Source organism: Manis javanica, chromosome 16 (genome assembly GCF_040802235.1).
Source record: "Manis javanica isolate MJ-LG chromosome 16, MJ_LKY, whole genome shotgun sequence".
Classification (NCBI taxonomy): domain Eukaryota; kingdom Metazoa; phylum Chordata; class Mammalia; order Pholidota; family Manidae; genus Manis; species Manis javanica.
In genome coordinates this window covers 47,935,970-47,948,312 of record NC_133171.1, presented here as the reverse complement: position 1 = coordinate 47,948,312, position 12,343 = coordinate 47,935,970, and the positions used below count along the sequence as shown (strand labels likewise).

Here is a 12,343-nt window from a genome sequence, read left to right as displayed (position 1 = left end):
GGGACTTGGGCAACTGTGGTTACACTGGGGTTGATTCTCCCCTATGCCCAGGGAAAACCCAGGGTACAGCAGCCGAACCACCTGGGTGGAGGCCACGGGCAAAGATCTGTGCCACATAACCATGGGTCCCGTTTGGGGCTACCTAGTATATACCTGGGCAGTACAATGAGTCAGCCCCAAACCAGTTGCCATACCTTAATGTGGCAGAATGACTGCCTAGGTTCAGCGATATCCATCCCAGATTCTTGGTACAGTTGTGCCGGTTTTGTTTAGAGTGATTTTTTAATTTTTGAACATCTAACATAAGGGTGACCCAGGGCTCAAATGTCCATAACCTGGGGTAAGCCACATAAACTCATCCCACATCTGGGCATAGCCACCAGTAGTCCTGATGGTGGTATTTTAGGGCCCTTGTGTTCAGTGAGTTGATGGGCTGTGTCTGCAGTTTTAGTGACAGGAAGAGTATCCATGCCCAGTGTTATGGATTGTGTGTGTACCCGAGGCCATGTTCCTAGATCAGTATTGGTGACATCACGTGATTTAGGAGTACTAGTTCTAGCTTGTTCCTTCTTATTTATTTATTTATTTTTATTTTTTGGTATCATTAATATACACTTACATGAACAACATTGTGGTTACTAGATTCCCCCCATTATCAAGTCCCCCCCACATACCCCATTACAGTCACTGTCCATCAGCGTAGTAAGATGCTATAGAGTCACTGCTTGTCTTCTCTGTGCTATACTGCCTTCCCCGTGCCCCCCCCACACATTATGTGTGCTAATCGTAATGCCCCTTATTCCCCTTCTCCCTCCCTTCCCACCTTTCCTCCCCAGTCCTTTTCCCTTTGGTAATTGTTAGTCCATTCTTGGGTTCTGTGATTCTCCTGCTGTTTTGTTCCTTCAGTTTTTGCTTTGTTCTTATACTCCACAGATGAGTGAAATCATTTGATACTTGGCTTTCTCTGCCTGGCTTATTTCACTGAATGTAACACCCTCTAACTCCATCCATGTTGTTGTAAATGGTAGGATTTGTTACCTGCCACTTGAGGAGTATCAGTCCCTTAGGTATCATCCCAGGTTGCTGTGCGACTTGGTCTGAGTCCCATTTATTTTTTTATTTTATATTTTTATTAAGGTATGATTGATATACACTCTTATGAAGGTTTCACATGAAAAACATTTTGGTTACTACATTCACCCATATTATCGAGCCCCCCATACTCCATTGCAGTTACTGTCTATCAGTGAAGTAAGATGCCACAGAGTCACTATTTGCCTTCTCTGTGCTATACTGTCTACCCCGTGATCCTCCCCACATCATGTGTGCCAATCATAATACCCCTCAACCTCTTCTCCCTCCCTCCCCATCCACCCGCCCCCACACCTCCCCTTGGTAACCACTAGTCCCTTCTTGGAGCTGTGGTCTGCTGCTGTTTTGATCCTTCAGTTTTGCTTTGTTGTTATAGCCCACAAATGAGGGAACTCATTTGGTACGTGTCCTTCTTCGCCTAGCTTATTTTACTGAGCATAATATCCTCCAGCTCCATCCATGTTGTTGCAAATGGTAGGATTTGTTTCTTTCCTATGGCTGAATAATATTCCATTGTGTATATGTACGACCTCTTCTTTATCCACTCATCTACTCGATGCTTCCACGTCTTGGCTATTGTAAATAGTGCTGTGATAAAAATAGGGGTGCATATCTCTTTTTGAATCTGAGAACTTGTTTTCCTGGGCAAATTCCTAGAAGTGGGATTCCCGGGTCAAATTGTATTTCTATTTTTAGTTTTTTGAGGAACCTCTATATTGCTTTCCACAATGGTTGAACTAGTTTACATTCCCACCAGCAATGTAGGAGGGTTCCCCTTTCTCCACATCCTCGCCAGCATTTCTTGTTCTTAGTCTTTTCTATGGTGGCCATCCTAACTGGTGTGAGGTGATATCTCATTGTGGTTTTAATTTACATTTCCATTGTGATTAGCGATGTGGAGCATCTTTTCATGTGCCTGCTGGTCATCTGAATTTTTTCTTTGGAGAAGTGTCTATTCAGATCCTCTGCCCATTTTTTAATTGGGTCATTTCCTTTTTGGTTGATGAGGTGTGTGAGTTCTTTATGTATTTTGGATGTTACCTCCTTGTCAGATATGTCATTTACAAATAAATACATTCTCCCATACTGTAGGATGTATTTTTGTTCTGCTGATGGTGTCCTTTGCTGTACAGAATCTTTTTAGCTTGATGTAGTCCCATTTGTTCCTTTTCGCTTTTGTTTCCCTTGGTGTTAAGTCCCTTTCAGAGCATACAGTGCACTCCTGCAGGGCTCTGATGACTTCCTCAAAGGTTAAAGTCCAGGCCCTGCTGAAGGGCAACAACCCACATTGTCTTTTGGCCCAGATGCAACAAACATTTTTGTAACCATCGGGTCACATCAGAGTCACGCTTTCCTTCCAGCCAACATACCTGGGCCAATTAGATCTGCTTCATCAACTCATGGAGATGCCAGCAGCAAATGGCGTCTGCTCTTTTTCAGAATTTTCACGAGAATTCAGTAAGTTGGTGAGTCCATTCAAGCTACTTCCAGGGAACCCAGCCATAACTGTCTATGGTCACATGGACATCCACGTTACAGGGTCTTGACAGGTCTATCACACTCAAGGCCTAGAAGGCCTTGGCCCATTTTTCAGCAGTGAAAGAAAATGCACGTCTCCTCCTAGGCCCACCTGATGCCCATTCATAACACATGGTATAAGGGCTTCATCATTAGTGCCAAGTGTGGGATAAACACTCTCCAGTAGCCTAAAGGACCCAAAAACTCTTGCAATAGTGTGACAGTTCTGGGGGTAGGAAAAGCCTGAACTTCATCTATAATCACTGCTTCTGGGGTAACTTCAGTCTTACCCGACCAGACAACCCCCAGGAATTTGACTGACAAACCAGGACCCTGAAACTTGGTGCTGTTCACAGCCCACCCTTTCTCCTGTACGTGTTGCAGCAGTCTAGGTGCTGCACAATGTTTGTTGCATGCAGGACTTCTGGTAAGAATATAAACAGTAAGCATGATATCATCAATATAATGGTACAGCTGCACCATTGGCAGGTTCTCCCATGCTGCAAATCCTGGGCTCCAAGTCCATGACAGACAGTGGGACTGTGGAGGTGCTCTCGTGGAAGGACAGTGACAGCCCAGTGCCATCCTTCCCAGGTGAAGGAAAACTGTTCCTGACTGTCCTGTGGTATGTTTATGGAGAAGAAAGCATTAGCAAGATCCACAACATAATATGTCCCTAGTTCATGACTTAGGGTATTCATGAGGGCTGTACTAGAGGGGACAGCAGCCTGCAGAGGGGGTGTGACTTACTCAGTACTCTGTAACCCACGGTCATATGCCAGCAGCCATCTAGATTTTTTACCAGCCACACCAGGGGATTAAAAGGGCTATGAGTAGGTTTTATAATGCCCACTTTTCAGTTCCTGGGAGGGGTTCTCCAATTCCTCTATGCCCTCCAGGGAATTTGTATTGCTTGGCATTAGACACGTGCTGATGCACAAGAAAAGATACAGGCAGGTGCTTACCATGTCCACTCAGAACTGCCTTTACCACACATATACTCAGTCTGAACTCACCTGCAGTGGTCTGCAACCATAGGCCCCGGAGGATATCAATCTCCAAAATATATTTAAAGATTGGAGAGATGTACAGAGTATATTTCTTTGGGTATAGATGCCCTATTCCCAATGGGATTCAGGCTTGTTTAAGTCTGGTGGCCTTACCTCTGTATCCAACTATAACATTGGGGGTCCCTGAAACCGCTCAGGGTTGCCATAAGTCAGTGAACATTCAGCTCCTGTGTCTGCCAGAGCTGGTATGTGTTGAACATTCACTGGGTACCAATGAATTGATGTTTGAGCATGTGGCCTCTGGTCCCCACCTGGTGCCCCAAGGCGGGTGCCTTGACCCTCCACTCAGTAAAACTATAGCCCACTCACCTTCGTGTGTGCGTTCAGGTGAGGATGGCTCACTGTCCAGCAGGAAGTCTTGCAGGCTCACAGGCCAAGACTGTGGCTTTGTCTCCATTTCTTGATCCCCAGCTGCTGGAACCACTGCTCTGGCTTCAGTTGTTACCACAGCTCCAATAAAATTCTGTTGAACTTCCCATCCAAGTTCTCTCTGTCCGCTCCTGCCCCTCTCAAATCAATCCATATTTGGGTCCTCATGACCTTCACGGGGCCCTTTAAGCCCTTCCTCTCAGTAGGGGACTGCACTCCCTTCTGTGCCTTCAGCACTTCAGCTTCCTCCAAATCTGCCACAATATGGGTAACCTCATTTATTGGCTGCCCTACGTGAGGGGCAAGAATGGCTACTAAGGGCCCAAAGAGGGTTCAGGGAGCCATTTGCAGCACCATACCCTTATCTCCACTGTAAACAGCTCCCCGTTTGGGTCATAATTTACTGGGTTATAAATGGTATTTTTCATGCCCAAATTCTGTTAACACCTGTTAAGAGCTCTGCATGCAGCTGCCATCTAGTGGGGAAGATGGTAAGTCACCGGATTGGGCTGTACAGTGAGAAGTGTGGCCATCAGCCATATGAGTAGGGAATGGGTCCCAGGGGTCTGGTGTTCATTCTGCACTGGCTGTTGCAAGGCAGGATGAGTTGTCAGGGAAGCCAGCTTTCCCATCTCTGATTCAGACAGGAGGATACTCTCCACCTCTATGTCCCAAAGGTACAGGAGCCAGGCTGATATGGATTCTGAGGGTTTCTGCTGAGACTGGAAGCCCAAATCCACCAGCTCTGCCTGTGTCTAGGGGAACATAGAGTGCACTGTGCCCTGGAGAGCGGGCTGTACCTCTCCTGGAGGAACCTGCAGTTGCTATCTCTTTATTTACTTGACTTACAGCTGGGCAGGCTTTCAACAGAGGAGCGTTGGGGCCTCCAGCACCACCTCTACCTCCTCATTCCCCTTCAGTGTACCCTCCTCCATTTCTGGAGCTGACGGCAGCTGTTTTGCTCCACAGAGCATGTCCTCTGCTACATCCTTTACCTTCTCCACAGTGTCTCTCAGGAACACGATCTCAGTGTGGGGAAATGCAAGCTCCTGTGGCCAAGATGCTCACCGGCCCCAAACTACTTGATCTAATTGGCCTACTGCTAGGCTAGTGCTTGCGCATCCATAGGCAATGAGCTAATATTGACTGAGTCACGATCTAAAGAGCTCTGCCCCGTGCCCTGGGTGGAGGCAGAGATGGAGGAGGATTATGGACCTGGAGACAGTTGGATGCAGATGTGATTCTAGTGCTCAACCTATCACCAGGAGAATAGAGCTGGGTGTAACCCTTTTATCCCAAGAATGTTCCATTGTCATTTCTTGGTCTCACTGAATCCATAGTGAGCTTGTATGGGACTGAAACACTCAGTCAAGACAACTGGCTTAGCCAGCAGGATTCATTGTAGACCAAAGAATGGAAAAGGCTACCCTCATAGGAGGGTTACTTCAGCGGGATACCCCTATGAAGGGGAGACATTTGAGAGGCCCCCAGTGGGCATCTGATCTGAGGTGGCTTGTCTGCTACAGGTCTCAACCCTGTCTCAGGACTTGAGGAAGGTGGAGCCCACAGCATAATAAGGAGCTTCTTGAAGAAAAAAGAGTGGCCATTGGGCAGTGGGAACCGTGGTTTGGCTGTTTCTCACAGTATTCAAAATATCTACAGATGAGAGGAATGTGCTTCTGCAAGAGACATGAGAAATGGCAGCACAAGAACTTGAACTGTGAAGGACTGTAGATTTACTGAAGAATAAAATGGCATTGATACGAGAGGAGGCAGCTCGAGAATGCAAGCTGTAAGGTGCTGTGGGGGAAGTAAAAGATTTGTTAAAAAATCTTCCCAGGGAGGTGCCTGCCTTCCATCCCCTGTCCTTGGATCCCAGGAAGCCTGGTGTATAACTTTTCTCCCAGAAAGAATGCCCTCCCTTCCAGAAAGGATCTGCCTCCCGTCCTGGGGCTGCAGGTCCCTCTGCGCTCTCCGAGCTGGTGCGCAGCGGGAGTGTAGCGGGGGTAGTACAGCTGCCTGCAAGCTGGCTGTGCTCACTCTTGGATTCACTTTCTTCTTGGGGTTTTTGCTGTTGGAGGAACAGGGTGAGGACAGATAGAATGTAAATGGAGCAGCAGTCTGGGCAGAGCACAGTCCTTTAACTCAACATCTCTTCTGCTCAAAACCCTGAAACCTCATCCTGGCTCCACATGCCTACAATTCCCAGAGTGAAGCAGACCCCTGAGAGCTGTAGTTCCTGCAAGAGGGCAAGTGGCCAAGAGCAGGGCCTGAAGGGCAGCAGTGACACAAGGCAGGGTACGACACATGGTGCAGAGGGGCGCTGTGCACCGTTCCCAGGGGTGCCGGCACCTGCCGTGCTCCGGGCTCTCAGCCCTGCCCTGGGCTCCACACTCCCTGCGTGTCACAGACATGGAAGTAGAGGCTGTTGCCAAATTTCCCCACAAGGCTCAGGCCAGCTCGGTCCCCTCTAGGGTTTCAGGCTCAGCATTCACAGCCCCATGAGTTGAAAACCAGAGCCCAGAGTGTTCCAGAGGAGCTGCATGATAGCTATTCGGCTGGGTCTAGAGCAGAGGTGGCATCCTCTGTGGTCCTGGATTGGGTACTGACAGCAGATCCTGACCCTCTGACTGCCAGGTGTTGGGGGAAGCCACGTACCCTATTGAAACTCCACAATCTGTTTCCACAAGAACGGGCCTGGCTTCTCTGGTTTTCATTCTGCGATAGGCCCCCAGGAAGGGGGGCGGGCGATAGAGAATTGACTCCAGGTTCCAGAAAGTCCCACAGGCACCAAGGTGTGTGTGTGCAGCTCGGACATGACACAGGGCTGACTCACCAGGATGTGTTGGCTCCTCTCTCAACTACGTAAGGGTTGCCTGGTCCCTGCCTGTGCCCATTAGGGGGCACCTTGGTATTTCAGAGCAGAAACCCATGGCTGGTTTTCCCCTATAGAGGGAACTAGGCTGGGTGCCTTTAATGAATGGACTTCGTGGGTCACTGGAGGTGGGGAGCGGCACCTAAGGCTAGGCCCAGCCCATGCTCCTGAGAGTGGGCCGTCAGTGACCCCTGGGAAGAATCTGGTGAGGACGTTGCCCAAATGTTGGTTCAGCTACAGCTGCCTCCTCCCAAGAGTTCATGGGGATTCTGTTTTGGGGGCGGCCTGCCATAGTTGTGATCTGAGGAAAATACCTCAGCCCTTCCTCACACAGACATATTGATGATACTCTGGCAGTTAACAAGAAATTGAAGGTTATTAGAAAAGGCTTTCAAAATGTAGACAACACAGAGGAAGTTATTTGTCAATTCAGATTGGGTAACAAGAAATCCCCAACAAGTAGGCCCTCCTTTCCTCCAGTGACAACCGTCCCACATCAGGCTGCCTCCCCACAGTGAGCCCAGCCTGGACACCTGCTGGTGACACCCAGGAATTAATCCATCCCCAGCACCACGACGCACCTGGGAGTAGCCTTTCCTGCAGCCCACGCTGGGTTTGAGGCAGGGTGTGCCCTCAGAGCTGTGTCCCCCTCTGTGTGCCCCTGCCTGCACCCATTAGGGGGCACCTTGGCATTTCAGATCAGAATCCCATGGCTGGTTTTGCCCCTAAGGAGGGAAGTAGGCCTGGTGCCTGATGTTCACTGGTAGGAGAATCCAGATAGCAGATTCAAATCCCTCCAAATGTATCTACATATTTAACTTTATTTTGGTAAAATATTAAGAGAGGTTTAGGTGAGTGGAGAGTTTATGATATGATTCCAAAATTTACATGAAAGGGCAAGTGGGTTTCCATGGAGGAAAGTCAGCCCATGCCCGCTCAAACATCTCTGAATTTCTAATCCGCAGAACCTGTGAGCATATGGAATTGTTGTTTTTTGTCCTTAGGACTGGGATGGTTCAGTACACAGAGCAGATAACTGGAATGTCCCTCATTCGCAAAGGACACTAGCCTGCTTTCACAACCGTCTTCCAGATCCTTCTATTCCTTGGGTGACTTCAGTGTCCCCACAGATAAACTTTACAGCACTCTTGTCTCCACCTGCTCACACTCAGTGATGTCCGTATGTAGGCCCCCTCAGCTGCCCTCTGTCAGTTTACCAAAGGGCTGGGTTTCCTTGAAATTGTAAAGACCCTGGGAGGGTTTGGGATAAGGGACAAATAGAGGCCTCATCTGACCAGCCCTTCAAACTCCTGCCTGGGGTTGCCCACAGGGAGAACACTGAGCAGAGCTGCAGGTCACAAGGTCACCATGGCAACCTGTTGTCCATCATAATGGACATACCTCAGCAGGGTGGGGTGAAGGTGCATAAGTAGTGGGGCCATCACCCCACAGCCAACCACTTGCTACTTGGACCCACAGGGCAGGTATCAGGTGGCTGCTTGCAGGTGCAAGGTATATTGATCAGAGCGTGAGTAGAGCTGAGGTTGGGAGTGCCGAGGACCCTGAGCACGGGAGGAAGCAGAGGAGGTGTTGGCTTGAGGTGGCCTGAAGTTTATGGGCCCCAGGATGCTGGGTCCCATGTTTGTCATCCTCCTGCTGCTGCTGCTGCCATCTCCGCTCCTGACCACCGGGAGCACCCTCCACCGCTGCCTCACCCAGGACCAAGGTCACCACCCCAGCTCCAGGCTCCAGGAGAGCCCAGCAGATGGGGAATCCTGCTGGAGCACTGACGACCTGTACTTCGTCTTGGACTCGTGAGTGGCCCTCCTGCTCTAGTCAGTGCCATAGAACAGTGCTGTCCCTGGGGTCAGTACGGGGCCCCAGGCTCTGAGAGAGGGAAGCAGGGACTGTCCTGGTCACATTCATGGAACAGACTCTCTGTGGCCTCCCTGTTCCTGGGGCAGAAAGAATGCCCCAGGCATTTGTTCCCTGGGACTTTTTCTCCTGAAAAGGATTAAAGGCCCCCATCTGGTTTCTAGATGACTCAGTCCCTCCGACCACATGGCCCAGATCTGTGACCTGCAGGCCCCTTAATCAGCTGGTGAGGAAATTACTGGGAGCAAACTTCTCAGCAGTTAGCGCCCTCTGGCTTTGGCTTTTGGTTTTTGTGTGTTGGCATGTTTTGTTTTATTTTGTTTTTCACACCGATGACTATTGTGTAAATGGGCCCCAGGGAGATGGCCAGGTGGCTTTTGGGCATCCCCAGTGTCACTACTTAGAAAGCCCTTGGCTTTCTTGCTGCCAGTGCTTTGCTTCTTTCTCGGACACCTTGGAGACCCAAGTTGCAGTGTGTGTGTGCACTTCCAGGACACTTTGGTTTGTCCAGAGCCCGGGGGAGCTAGGCTGTGGGTTAGGCCCCTGCAAGCCCTCAAAGAAGGAAGGGGTTTGGGGGTCTCAGTCTTTGGGGGAGGTGACCTTGATTCCATTTTCACCTCCTGTGTGGGCTGGGAATAAATGCTACTTATTCAGTGTTGACAGTGGTATGACTGTCAATATATTTAAAGGAGTCTCTGGTGTCCAAGGGCTTTCTTGGCCTTTCTGTTGTCTTTAAAACCATCCCTGGAGGGAGAGCAGGGTAGGCATGTGATGTGCAGTCTCCTGAAAAGGAGGGCAGCTCCTGGAGGCTGGAGAGGCTGCAGGACCCAGGATCCCTGAGCTGCCTCATTCCATCCCCAGGGGGGACTGCCTCTGACTCCCCCTAGTCTCCATGGAGACTGGTGATAGCGGGATGCAAGCCCAGCTGAACCCGCAGAGCTGGGAGCCTCCCCTGCCAAGGAGGAAAGGTCCCTCCTCACTGTCTCGGGGAAGGACTCTGCGTTGCCCTGGGCAGCTCTTGCCTCACTGATCCTCAGCACAGCCCAGGGGGCTAGTGGTTCCCACCTTGGGCTTGGGTTGGGGTCTGAATGGTCCTGGGGGACTGAGAGCCTCCTTGGGTCAGTCTTCCCAGAGAGGGCCAGTGAGTCTGAAAGGTCCTCTCAGCTGCCATCCTGTTCTAGTGCCCCTGCCCACACCCTGCTCTCTGCTGGTGGGCCTGCTCAGGCACATCTAGGCCCTGGGATGAATGGGGAAGGGCTCAGGGTGCAGGAGGGGCATGTGTAATAATAATAATTGGGCGTTACGTGCCAGGCAACGTGCCCTCCCATGTAGGCCTCCCAAACCTTAAGGCAATGGATCTTTCCTTATTTTGGGATGACAGAACTGAGGCTGGGGTGCAAGTGATTTACTCAGTGTCAGCCAAGCTAATTTGCTTCCAAACGTTAGACGGTGGGAAGATACTCCCCTCTCCCCCCGAAGGAAGTGTGACATGGGCGTGTGAGAAAGGTACTAGAGAAACAGGTTTTGAGCCAGGACCTCCCCACTCCTGCCCCTTTCTTCCCACTGCCTCCTTTGGCTTCTTAAATGCTGACAGGCAGCCCTCGCCCCTCCGACCACAGCTGGCTCTCCCGGCAGCTCAGGGTGAGGAGTACAGGCCTTGCCCTGAGAGTGGAGAAGGAAGGAGAGGAAGGGGAGCCACTGAAGTCCCTTGTACCCCACTCAGGCTCCAGGACAGGCTGTGCCACCAGACTGTGCTCCCTACCCCCCACCATGGCTGTCGCCTTGACACTTGCCGTTTTGGTTGGCCAGGACTAAATCCTGCCAGATTGTGCAAATGGGAGGAGGAGCTGAGGGTGCCCAAGAAAGCATTAACACACCCACTTCCCAGCCCTGGGCCACCAGTGGGGAATGTGCCTAGAGTGTAGCTGCAGCCACCAGGCAAGATCTGAAACCACAGCAACCTCAGCCCCAGGGCCTGGAGCTGCGCACCCCCAGACGGGGCCCGCTGGGTGACAAGTGCTTGGAGAGAGAGAACATCCTCCCTCCTGGGGCTGCTCCCTGCCCTTCCTGGGGAACAGGCAGTGGGAGGCAGCCCCAGCCCTACAGTCAGGCAGACTCCATTCACCGGTCAGGGAGCCTTGGGCCAGTTGCCTCATCTCTATGTGCCTCAGTGTCCCAATCTATACAGTCGGGGTCTTCATACCCATCTCACTGTGTTGTGATGAAGGTGAAGGGGAACTTGTAGGTAGTTTGCTCAGCACAACATCAGATATAGTCACGGAATATAAGTATAAAGTGAACTGCCTGTTAAGCCAAAATCACACCTTCTGGGATCTCCCTGCCCCACAGGGGCCACTGACCCAGCCCAGATTCCCTGACTCAGCTTTCTTCCCATGTGCCCTCTGGGTGTGGGGGATGTGTGAGCCTAATGTCTCTGCTGGGAGCCCTCCTGAGGTTCTCTGGGCGCCGTCACAGTCACCGTGTGATGAGTAGTCCTATTCATTCATTCTAGGCTGGAGGTAGTCGAGTAGGATCCCAAGGTGGGTGTGCCCAGTGAGAGGATAATGGAGAGGCAGAATCCAGGGGAGCACCCACACGTGTGACAAAGGTGGAGGAAGAGGGGATGGCCTAGCGGGGAGAGCAGAGCTTCAAGATCCGTCCACTGCAGACATGGAGCCTGTGCAGGATGCTTATTAACCAGCACCTTGGCACCAACCCCTGTGTGACAAAATGGGCAGAAGTAGGATTAGGTGGAGCTTCCATGCTGGTCTGACAGCCTCAGCTGGCACTCAGGGTTTTCCCAAGTTGGACCAGATGTTAGGACCATCCGTCACTGCATGTGGCTACCTCGGGAAAGGCAAAGGGAGAGGTTCTCAGGGAGGATGACAGCTGAATGGGCGTCCTCAGTGACGCATCCGGACTCAGCATGTGTGTGTCCTGCACAGCTTCCTCGCGAGTTCAGGTGAACGGAAGAGTAGAGCTGTGCAGGCCTGGCTGTTGATCTGTGCTCCCCTTTGGATGGGCCGTTCCGTGTATTTTGTTTTTTCCTTCTCAGGGCCCTTCACACCTGTTCCTCACGGAGCTAGCCATGGCTTGTGTGCTTTCTCAGGGACAGGGGCTTCTGAGACTTGTATTAACAATAACTCCACATTCACCCCTCCCCAACTCCTGGCAACCTCCTATTTTCTGTATCTATGGATTTGCCTGTCCTGGACACTTCATGTAAATGGAATCATACGACAGTTGGCATTTTGTGTTTGCCTTATTGTGTGTTGTAGCATGTATCAGATTTAAGCCTCTGTTTGTTCAGTGTTTCTTTGTGCAATCGAAGGCTTAGAGCTTCCAAGTCTGCCATTTTCACACTTCATGCCACTAGTTTGTCTGTAATTTCATTTTTAAATTTATCAAGGAAATGCTTGAACATTAAAGATGGAACACTATTACAAATACACACACACACACACAAAAAAAAAAAAAAACCTTGAGGCTCTTGCCCCATACCACCCCACTTCTGATCCTATTCTTCAGAGACAGCCATGTGCAA

General features: G+C 50.6%; 1 protein-coding gene across 6 annotated transcripts in view; it reads left to right on the top strand.

The window, feature by feature from the left end:
• The window catches only part of LOC140846912 (anthrax toxin receptor-like), a 48,194-nt gene that overhangs the window by 13,435 nt on the left and 22,416 nt on the right, over positions 1 to 12,343 (top strand). For 4 of the 6 annotated variants that reach the window (XM_073225176.1, XM_073225175.1, XM_073225179.1 and 1 more), the window contains exon 2: positions 8,550 to 8,738. The exons of 1 other annotated variant lie outside the window; for it this stretch is intronic. In XM_073225176.1, the coding sequence (XP_073081277.1) occupies positions 8,550 to 8,738 (189 nt within the window). Of the gene's footprint in view, positions 1 to 828; positions 2,559 to 8,549; positions 8,739 to 12,343 lie in introns of those variants that run through there. One more of the 6 variants, XM_073225177.1, reaches the window with a different exon arrangement.